This window comes from Amblyomma mixtum, chromosome 3 (assembly GCF_055824585.1).
Source record: "Amblyomma mixtum isolate Tamu chromosome 3, ASM5582458v1, whole genome shotgun sequence".
Lineage (NCBI taxonomy): Eukaryota > Metazoa > Arthropoda > Arachnida > Ixodida > Ixodidae > Amblyomma > Amblyomma mixtum.
In genome coordinates, this window is record NC_143014.1 from 311,146,845 (window position 1) to 311,158,545 (window position 11,701).

General features: G+C 49.1%; 1 protein-coding gene across 1 annotated transcript; it reads left to right on the plus strand.

The window, feature by feature from the left end:
* The first annotated feature begins 3,383 nt into the window (after positions 1-3,383).
* Positions 3,384-11,148, plus strand: LOC149355599 (uncharacterized). The gene is made up of 2 exons (XM_089576142.1): positions 3,384-3,692; positions 9,106-11,148. The coding sequence occupies exons 1-2, from the start codon at positions 3,384-3,386 to the stop codon at positions 11,146-11,148; spliced, it is 2,352 nt and encodes a 783-aa protein (XP_089432268.1).
* The last annotated feature ends 553 nt before the right edge of the window (positions 11,149-11,701 follow it).

Genomic DNA, 11,701 nt, shown 5'->3' on the forward strand with positions numbered 1-11,701 from the left:
GAGAGCGCAGGCGCCACGCCCCAATCACTTTCACTATTGCGTGCAGTCCAGTCAGGGCGACTGGTTCGCCACAAAAATTTATAAATACTTCACTGTTCAAGAACCTCCTAGGTGAGGCCCTCTCGTCTGTTTCCCCCTCCGATAAATCTGACGGGGGCCCTCTGGTATTAAATTCAGTGTTAGACGCCTCTCGGCGAGCAGTCTTTACAGTCCGGTCAGGCGTTGTAAATAAGACTCCTTCCAGTTGGTGGAATGACGACTGCGAAAAAGCCTATCGACGAAGGAAAGCTGCATGGAAGAGTCTAACGCACAACCAGTGCCCAAAGAACTGGATAAATTACAAATTCTTTGCAGCCTCTTTTAAAAGAACAATATCTAAGGCTAAGGATGAGTACAATGCCAGCCTGAACACCTATCTGTCTAATCCTGTCAACCGGAAGTCTCTTTATAGGTTCATGGAACGTACTCATGTGCTGCCTTCTTCTCACATCTCTCAGTCCACAGTATTGCCACCTCGGGACGAAAAAGATATACTAGAGTCCATAGCTCAAGGCCTTGCTGTGCGTTTTCGAGCTCGCACTACCTTTCCATCAACTCCGTTTCAATTGGGTGGAGACTTCACTAAGGTTGCTGTATCGGATTTAGCGTCCGTAGTTAATTGCCTGCAATCTGCTGCCCCTGGGATTGACGGAGTAACTGTTGGCATGCTTAAAATCCTAATGCAAGATTTTGCCCCGTACCTCTTGCAGATTGTGAACTGGTCTTTGGAAAAAGCCTGGATTCCACAAAATTGGAAAACAGCGAAAATTATTCTACTGCTGAAAGAGCAGGGGAAGGGTTTTGATCTCGACAATATTCGGCCGATTGCTCTCACATCAAATTTGGTTAAGCTTGTAGAGCGGGTAGTCTTCAGCCGCCTCACGAGTCATATTCTGAGTCTTCAAGGTTTTAGCGAGGCTCAGATTGGCTTTCGCCGGGGGTGTTCGATTTGGACCGCGCACATAGACTTGGAGAGTCGTATTAAGGTTGCTATGAGGCAAAATGAGGTATCAGCTCTGGTTACGTTAGATATTGCAAAGGCTTACGACAGCGTTGAACACAGCATTTTGCTTCATAAACTGGCTAATGTACAACCTCCTTTGTACCTATTTGCGTGGATAGGAGAGTTCTTAAAGAATAGAGCGTTCTTTTGTTCTAAGGGTACGTTAACTTCTACAACATACGCCCAGTCTAGAGGTGTCCCACAAGGCTCCGTTCTTTCACCGTTATTGTTTAACATACTAATGCGTGATATCCCTATTCACCCTGCCGTCAAAGTTTATGTGTATGCGGATGATATTGCTTTTTTCGCTTCTGCCAAAGACATTCATATCCTGTACCAATTACTGCAAGAGTATTTAAATGCTCTGGAAGTTTGGCTAGACAGCATAAAGTTAACTTTAAATGTGAACAAGTGTGCCGTCCTTGTTTTCCCACAAGCAACCCCTCTTTACATCTCTCTGTCGTATCACTCTATCCTCATCCCGCAAGTTGATTCAACAAAATACTTGGGTATAATATATGACCCGCATTTAGACTGGCGGCCACACATTAGAAGCATTGCGCTTAAGGGTGAGCGTGCCCTCGGCCGGTTGGTGAGGATCAGCAACAAAAAATTCGGTATGCGACGAGACACTCTCCTACTTCTTTATAAGACCTATGTACGGCCAATCCTTGAATTCGGCTCCGTTCTCTTTTCTGGGTGCCCAAAGTACAAGCGTGAACCCCTGTTTGTTATGGAGCGACGCGCTCTGCGCCTTTGCTTAGGTCTGCCTAAATCAGTAGCTAATGCTGTGTTGTACTTGGAGGCGCGGATACCTGATCTCAATTCCCGGTTTGAGCTTATCACTGTGCGGACATTTTTAAGGTCTTTGGAGCCTGTTCCTGGATTGGCTAACCCTATATTTACAACGAACCCAACTCTCTTCTTTGGTACTCCCTGGCCTCGGTATAAGCTCCCTCAGGTGGTGTTCACTAACTCCCTGCTGTCAAATATTTCTGTATCAGTGAGATCTTTAGTACTGGTCAACCACAGGCGGGCTGACACGGCGGTCTTCTTTGACAACACCCTCCCAAGGAATGCTAAGAACCTGCCCGCCAATATGTTAAATGGGCTCATAGAGGAGTACCTAGACAATTTTCCTAACCATATTGCCGTCTATACAGATGCCTCCCAGCAAAATGAAAAGGCCGCTATTGGTATTTACTCAAGGGCTCTTGATTGGAGCTACTCATTTCGGGCCCCTGACTATACCCCTATTTTTGTAGCTGAGTTTCTGGCCATTGAGTTGGCCTTAATAAGGATTCCCTGCAGTATCACTCGGGTTATTATACTCTCAGACAACCTTTCTGTTTTGGCAGCGCTCGAAACCTCGAGTGATACTCCTATGAGCCGCTCCCTTCAATTTTTTATTCCTCCACATGTTTCAGAAGTTCGCTTTCACTGGGTCCCTGGGCACTGTGGCATTGTTTCTAATGAGAGGGCTGATTTTTTAGCAAAGTCTGCCCTTGATGGTCCTATTGTCCCTTTCGTCCCAAATACTATTTTCTTGACTCTAGCACGCTTTCAGCGATTCCAGCGTTTCCACACCTTGCGCCATGAGCCTCTCCTCGCTGCAGCGGATTTTCAACACCTGGCATTTCCTTGGAGTGTGCGGATGTGCAGTTCGAGGCAATGTGAGGTGTCCATGACCCTTTTGCGCTGCAGGATACCGCGGCTAAATCTTTATTTATGCCGATCGGGGCTTTCGATATCCAACCTTTGTGAGTCTTGTGGCGAAATTGAGTCTATAGAACATTTTTTCCTCTCCTGCCGGCGGCTCGCTGCTCTCCGTAGAATTTGCTTGGAGATCCCCCTCGCTCGGCTTGGGCTTCCTTTATCTATTCCGATTCTCTTATCCTTCGGGGCAAGCGCCAAGGGATATGCCCTGAAACCAGTGTTCGATTCTATTCACAATTACATAATTTCATCTGGTAGATTCCTCTGCTAGAATGTGAATTCACAACTTTTCTTTCTCAGTATTTTTTGTATTGTACAAATTCTAGCTCTGTGTCCCAAATTTTAGATTTAATTATACTCCATTCCCTGTACATGAGTGCGTTTGTATCCGCTATGCACCCTGGCCAATCCCCCGCCGTGGGTATGTGCCATTCAGCCCGAGGACATCATCATCATCATCATCATCAGGCGCCACGCGCTGCATCCCGTACCTGGCGCACGCAGCGGCGGCAGCAGCAGCAGCAACGGTGCCAGGAACTGACCGAGTCAGGGCAAGAGCAGCAGAGGCTTTAGAGGCACTTCTTGCGAGCCAGCACATTCGAGTTCGAGCAACACAGCGAGAGCCATGGCCACGCCCACCGTCGGAACGAGCGGATGCTGCAACGACGCGCCAGGCAACGAGGTGCCGAGGGCTGCACGCAGTGGAACCACGACCGCTTCTTCGGAGTCTGAGTTCGAGGCCTTCTCTGGTGGCCGGGGCATCGTGATGTCGCAGGAGTACCTGCCCCCTCGTCGCAGCATCCGGGAGCTCATCCGTCTCCGATGGAAGTCTTGGCTGCCTGTGGCCCGGGACGCTGTCCGGGGTGACGTCCCCGTCGCCGCCGCAGCGTCGTCATCCGCTGCGCGTGACCCAGGCCTTCCAACGGCAGACGAGGTATGAAACAGGTCGTCGCTGCTCTCGATAAGTCTAGGTTACCCAACTGCTGCTTCTGTTGGCTACGTTGTCTGTGCTCATACGGACGAGAGGTCAGCTCAAGACGCATTACGGGCGCGCTGGAGGTAACCAGGGCGCTATGGATGACACTATACGTTCGAGAAAACTTCGCTTCATGCAATGCCGATGCTCTACGCATGTAATGCAGGCAAGCCTCCATTTCTAACCGGAACGAACTCCCGGTTAGTGTGCAAAATGCGGAAGGATTAATCAGTTCACCGTATCCAGAGCTGCGTAGCGTAAGTTTCACAGACTTTCCGAGCGCAAAATTTTCCAACGCGTTATTCAGATGTACGCTTCTCATTTGTCCCGGCCCTGCCAATTCCGTCGCGAAAGCAGGCGAAGACAGTTTTTCCTCGACGAATAGGATTTCTGAGCAGAAGTGGTAATAAGCGATCGGTCGAAGACAAAAGGTGGAAACCCATTATCTGCTTCGTGCGCCTTTTGTTCGCTCATGAAAGCAAATGTTTGTTTCTCTTGTGAGAGTGAGTTCTAACTCTCCTCTTACAGTGTAGGATAGGTCAGTGGGATATACCCTTTTCCGTCGGGGACTATGTGATGATGGCGTATCGTTAAAGCTGCTTTGTGTGTGTGTGCGTGTGCGCGTGTGCGCGCGTGCTGAAGCACTTGGCGGTCTAAGATCTTTTCATTTTTTTAAAGATCCTCAGTGAACATTCGCTTCAATACCGCACGCTATCGGGCCTAATTAGGTAATGGCATCTTGTGGATCATGTGTTCACGTCATCGATCGAATACACAATCTACGATTGCTTTCATGCTATATGCCAAGCTTCGCGTACAGAATGCGTATGCGCTTTCTCAAAAGTCTGGAGCCCAAGGAGTTTCATTTTGAGGCATTCTGTGTGGCTTGTTATGCATCGCTAGCGTTCTAAATCTTTTGAAGGTGAGGGCAACTCGTCTACTCATTTCTCTAAAAGTCTACGGTTGCTTAAAGAACCCCACAAGACGGCTTAGAAGCAAACCCCTTCTGCAGGATCTTCTTTTGGCAAAGGGCACATACAGCGCTCGCGGTACTACTGGATCTATTCCACCTACTGCGCTGAGTTTTTATTTCTTGTAGTATTCGCAATCAGCTTCGTGAGCAGTCATGCCGAAATGTAGCACATCTGTAGTCCTACCAGTGGTGTATTCGTATGACGGTTTGCCAAAATGCGGCCGGCGTAGGAAGAGGTGGCAGCACCACGCGGGTGGCAGCCGTTTCAGCCTAATGGTTACCAGCACTCACAGAGGGCAACGTTCGCATCGATGTCGTGCAGTAGTGGGAGTCAAGTTGTGAATGAGCAACGTTTCTTGGTCACCACTTGGAGGGAGATTTCTGACAGAAACCTTGCCGCTCTCGTTTTTTAGTTAAAATCGGCCCGGGGTGTACATTAAACATTAGGTAAAATGCTCAAACGCCCCTTACGCTGTTAAAGAAGCTTTGAGGAACGATCTTTCTGTGGTCTCTCCTTTTTAGTTCGCGCATACAGTTTTGTTTTAGGCTCAGAATTCCCCGCTGAGATACTATTTGGTTGTCTCCCTTAATTGTGTGAGTTATTCATTATACGGCAGCTCATGAAGTACTTATGAGTTTGCATCGTTATAATTAATATACCGTTTGGGACCTCATGGCTGTACAGACCGCAGTTGACGAATCGGTGACCGGTACTCTGTTCGGTCAGCCTTCCTTCTCTAAAGAGAAAATCGCCGCTGAGCGGAGAGTCTTTACAAAGCCGTCTGCTTTAACTGCTTAAAAGTTGGCTGTACGAGGGGCTTTATCCGTAGTAACAGGCGTCGTTGACGGCATTGTGTGACTTAAACGAAAACTCCCGCGCTCTCACTGGCCAAAGATAAAAAAAAATTCTGGGGGAAATTTGACTGTCTAAAGTGCGTAGAGGCGAAAGCTTTTTCCTCACTTTGACTTCCTCCGCGGCACTGGTGACGTCACCACTGGCTGACGTCACACGTATATAGTGACTAATTACTAAGTAATGACAAATTACTTTTTAATGGCTAATTACTGATTCACGACTAAATACTACTTAACTGCTAATTAATGACGCTTAAAGGTGCACTGAAGAGGAATCTGAACTCGTGTTTTTACCGTGGGAACTTGATCTAGACGTTCTGAGCATTCTTAGGAAACACGATTTATTGCCCTGTGGGGCCGATTTCCCTAATTAAATCTAATTAACGTCCGTCTCCCGCCTTTTTTTTCGAATTCTCCCCCGTACGGTGGGCGGAGTCGACCAACGCGTGGAGTGCCTTTCAGCCAGCTCCGTGGAGGCTTTGCTTTCGCTTTATTTTGTTTTTTAGGTTTCCGTGAACAAATAGTTTCATTCGCAGATATTATAGCCGTAAAATAAGCCCGCAGGAATAAAAATACGCGCGGACTATTTGCTTCTACGGACTACTACGTATTACTCCGCCGACGGCAGAGCGGCAAGCCGCCACGGGACTGGGTGAAAGGCACTCCGCGCGTTGGTCGACTCCGCCCACCGTACGGGGGAGAATTAAAAAAAAAAAGGCGGGAGCTGGACGTTAATTCGATTTAATTAGGGAAATCGACCACACAGGGCAATAAATCGAAGTTTCTAAGAATGCTTGGAACGTGCAGAATGAGTTGCCGCGGCATAAAGACGAGTTCAGATTTCTCTTCACTGCACCTTTAAGCTTCGCCTTTACGAGTGGAACGCGACAGCGTGTTGTAGCGCTGCCAGGGAGTCCACGGAACCCCACCACCCGTTCGGCGCGATGCCTTGCCGTTTGAACGCAACGCTTTTTGAAGGAAGGAAATGGAGCATTAATTTGCTGTAATCTCGGTGGACACCTGAACCGCACCGTACAAGGAGAGAGGAAGTGGGAGAGAAAGAAGAAAGAGAAAGAGGGACCGTAATGAAGAAAATAAAATTGTATTTGAGGAAAGGAAATTAAGCAGTAACTGTCTCACATATCTCAGTGGACACCCGTCAAAAGCGTGACACCTCTGCTGACAAGCTTTTGCTGACAGCCTTATCTCGACAACGATGAGGCATTAAAGGCTTTCGTCTTAATATTCACCGGGAGGTGCCGAGAATAACGAGCACGTGGTCTTGCCAGTGGGTGTTTTCGGTGGTGCAGCATTTCTTCTCACGTGCCAGGGCACTGAAGACTGTTGATGCGTGAGCATTAGACGAGTCTGTGCGAGCGGAAATGGTGACCGCCGTCTCTCGGTAGCCTGGGGAAAGCAGGTTGCCCACAACCGGGTGGGCAGGTGACAACAGTATGCCACCTCGGATATAACGACCTTTCGGGTGTTAACTTCGGATATAAAGAACCTTAATGTGCTGACCTCGGATATAACGAACTTTAGTGTGTAAACCGCGAATATAACGAACGTTCGGCTGCTAGCGCATTCAAAGCATCCACCCACGATCGCCTATGAATTTTTATTTCTAGCTCCTCCGGCGTGCTTTGAACGGTTGACCGCGAGTAAGTGACGGGTCACTTCGCCCGTGTAGGGATTACAAGACGGTCCGAGTTGGGGATTTCCGAACGAGGAAAGCATGCTCGGCGACGCCCTGCTACGGATGCCGTTTTAAGACTTTGGTAGGGAACCATATCGACGAAAAGGCGGGAGGCGAAGTAACCATATCATCGGCACAGTGCAGTCGCGTAGGGTTTATGTTCGAAACGAAGTTGCCGACTATAGGGACGCCGTCGGAATGCCCCGGAGGGCGGAAATCTTGTGCTGTCCATATAAGCATTCAGGTTTTGTTGAATGAGCACTTTACTGTCCAGGACAGAGAATGCGTGTTCCTGGATTACTGTTCGAATGTCACCAGCTTTTTTTTTAGAACCCGGAAGAGTGGATACCGACAGCGTATAGCCATTGGAGTCCCATTGAGTCCGCCTTTAGCAAAACGCTAGGGGTGCAATTAAGAGGAGGGGGCTGGGAGGTGTGACCGCTTCCCTTCCCCTTTTCCAAAGTGGGAAATTCTCTAAATGGTAAAATCGCACTATGCGCCATTTTCTCGTGAAGAAGGTTTAAGAAATGACTTGTGGAAATAGGATCATACCCTTCCCATTTGCCCCTTCGCCTCATTATTATATTTCGAATCTTGCACAAACTGAGTGAACAAGGTAGCTATAGTCGGATACAACTTAAGTCCGCATTGAAGCTCCGCCGACATTCACGACCGCCGCACAGAATTCCTCTAAGATAAAAAAGTAGTCCGTTTTCAAAGCTTTTCTTGTTACCTAGATAAGAAGCTAATCACAAAAAAAAATTATCAACCTTTATAATTTTGATACCTGGCATAGTTAATGGTCAAACTTTAAGAACCTGATTTCATTTCCGGTTGACATACAGGAAGGTTCGTACCATGGCCCACTGTCAACAGCTGCTCCTTTTTTTTAAGTTGTATTCTACTATAAGGGGGGGGGGGGGGGGGGGGCAAATAGTACTTTTAAAAACAAAATGGAATACGAATAGTATCGCTAAAAACTTAACAGAATATGAATCGAATTGTGATAGAACATAATCGAATACGATTTGATCATTATTACTAATATTCGCTACTAGTGCGAATAATCGTAGAAAACGAATTAATTATGCAAAACACCATAGTGATAACGCCAGATGCGGTACGGCTCTACAACTTGTGGAGTAGCCATGGCTGCCCATGAAGCAAAACTGATCTCCACTGAGGGGTCGACTTCCCGAAGCCAGTATAATAACTGATCGTTATGTTATACATATAGGAAAATCACCTTTCGCTACTGTTGACAGCGCCACAACTCAGTAGATGAGAGGAGCTAGAGCAACGTTTGAGCCATGACCTCCGAGACCGAGCGTCTAAGCCGGGTTTGCTAAACCTGCCTCAGCCCAGCTGCGTCATCCAATCTTGGAAGCCATGTATGAGCATTATGAAACCGTGGATCAAATGAACCATGTCGCGATAACTCTGCCTCCCGGGCAGAAAGAAGCGGCAGAGCGCTGTGAGGCGTAGGAGTGGGCCCTCCCCTTGAAACAGTAGACGAATAAAACTATGGCTTGCCTTATTTTACCTTCATGCTTATTTTACATTCAGCCTGAGTCGCTTTTGGACATTGAACCCCAATAAACCAGTATTCGAAAAATTTCGAATTTATTCGGCTCTTCTAATTAATCTTCAACAAGCGCTATTTGATTCATTCGACGAATTAATTAGGAGGATATTCGATTAGTTCCAAGCTCTGATTAGACAGGGCAGAGCATAATCTGAGGCGTTTTAATGAATCAGATAAAGTGCCTCGCCCGCACCATTATCTCTATCGCGGGTGCTCTGATGAGGCAGTAAAAATTTACTCTTTTTGTTTTTCTGGCGCGCAGGGTCAAGGCTCTCTTGAAGTATTCGCCCGCCAAGCGAACTGCAGTTGGAGCCTGTGGATTATGGTGGCCGTGCTACTAACAACTCTTCTCTTCATCGTCACTCCACTCATCTATCTGATGGTTACGCAGTGGATTCACCTCCAGCACACCGACTTTCTCCCCTCCACTACCCCACGGCTGCACACTGACCCCGGGGATCTGCCCCTTTTCCCTGGCTGCGGCAGTACTGCGTGCCAGAGGTACATGGCTGGCATACAGTCTTCCCTCAACTGGTCTAGAGACCCATGTGACAACTTCTACCGATTTGTGTGTGACGGCTGGAGGCAGAACAACCACATGGCCTCCGTTCTCGATGTCGCCGAAGACGGAATGTACACCGACGCATTAAATTCCGTCAATTGGGCTCCGCGGTTCGCCACAAGTCGCGGCATCTCAACGAGGTCAGCACGGAACACCCAAGAAAAGGTAGCCGCTTTGGTGAGGTCATGCATGAGGCATTCTAACAGCGGTTTGGACGAACTGAAAACGTTTATGGCCGCACACCACCTACCATGGCCGATGACATCCCACAAAGACCTTCTAGATATTTTGTTTGACCTCTCCGGAAATTGGAACATCCACCTATGGTTCCAGGTTACCCTCAATCTCGCCCCTTATCAAGCCGGCACGGGAAACCCGTTGCTGAAGATCGGAAGCAGCGCCATGTTTGGAGCCTGGGTAGCGTTAATGCGGACATTCGCTGGTCAGCGAATGGGAACGGAGCCGTCCCTCCGTTACCAAAAGTACCTCCACAACATGCTGGCTCTTTTCGGCGTTAGCGAGTTGCGAACCTTCGAATTGGCCTCTACAATCCAGGAAATGGATATGCTTACTCTAGAAGCGTTGGCACCTGCCATTGCAGACCCAGAACAGAAAATTCTGCGGCTGTCGATCCAGAACCTGAGTGAGGCCGTGACTCCCGGCTTCCCCACCGACCGCTGGAGTCTCCTCGTCGACGCGCACTTCCCTTGGGCTCGCCGCTATTCCGCCAACATCGAGGTACATGCGGAAAATCCCAGCCTGCTCAGGGCTGTTGGTTACCTTCTGCGGCTCAAGTCCGAGACGCGGGCAGCACTGACCCTCAGTTTGGGGCTCCGCGTAGTCACTGAGCTAGGCTGGATGGCGCACCAGGAAATCGCTGAGGCCACGCTTCAACTCCTTGGTCTTCCTTTGTCATCGCACACCCGCCGCTGCCTAATGGAGGTTGAAAGCAGGACAGGCGTGGCCTGGTTCAGTTTTTTTCCCAAAGATCTAGGAACCGACACACTGATTCAAGATATCCGAGAAGTTCTGCTTGGTGTCGTTATGCGCCGCAGCGGTTCTACGCTCCGCATGACCGCCAGGAAGGAGACCACTCAGTCGGACGTCCAGAACTATCTTGCCAGCGTACTGCCAGAGCCCACCCCCGGCACTAGCTTCTTTAACAGCTGGGTGAAACTGATGAAAGTTCAGTGGAGGCTGCAACAACATGACCTGACCAACATCGTGAAGCCGAGGTCCGTGCTGAGCCACAGATGGAGTGTGCATGGGGCACTAACAGCCTCCGAAGACTTCTTTGTGTTCCCTCTGTACCATCGGGACCTGCCGCCGGCCGTCAACTACGGCGGTGCAGGCAGGCTGCTTGCAGATGAAGTTCTTAGGGAACTCTTCTTCGCACCCCCCAAAGACCAGCAGCAGGTGGCTCGTGACTACTTCCTCACTGAAGCAAACGAGACTGACGGTGACCTGCAGGAGTGGTCCCCTCATTACGTGGACACGAAAGCCCTACTAGCCGCATTGAAGGCCTACAGGCTTGGCTTAGTCCGATACTCCCCTGACGCGCATTCCACGAGATCGAACCTCATGGAGGACAGGCTTTTTTTCGTGGCCTCCTGCTATTCCCTGTGCTCCAGCGGAAACCACATAGGCGAGTTCTATGGAGATGCGGAGCAGCGTTGCAACATCGCCGCGAGGGCTCTTGTGGAGTTCAGGAGAGCCTTCGAGTGTTACGGTGATAAGGGTTAGCCCCTGTCGCCTTTTTTTTTTCGGGGTGGGCAGGTTTTTGGTGTCTTGAACTAATGCACACGTCGATTTTTTTTTACTGCACGATTTGTATACATGTGAAGTTTCAGGTCTGGGAAATTTCTTCAGTTTCGTGTATGCGCAAAAATTTCCTTGTGGACATGTGCACGGCCCGTGGACACATGTGTGTGGGTATGCTGTAGTAGAAGTGGACAGCGGTCGTCGGGGGCATGCCGCCCACGGGAGCTTCACGCTCTGCCAACGCGCTTTCCTCTTGAAGCGCGTTGCGGTTTCCCACGTTTAGTGTTTCTCGTGGCAACAAGTCACGATGCGTGAGAAATACAGCTGCCTCTTCAGAAAGGGGCACGCAAGACATCTCAGTGACTGGACAGGGGAGAACGTCTCGGTTGCCAAAGCGTTCTTGCATGCTCCCGTAGTAGAGTAGCCTTTGGCGCTAAATGACCATGAATGCACGTACCAACAATCCCGACTGGTTACTTTAGCACATTAACTAATGTCTAAGAGCTTCACAAAGAGATCAGCTAGGCTAGCCGAA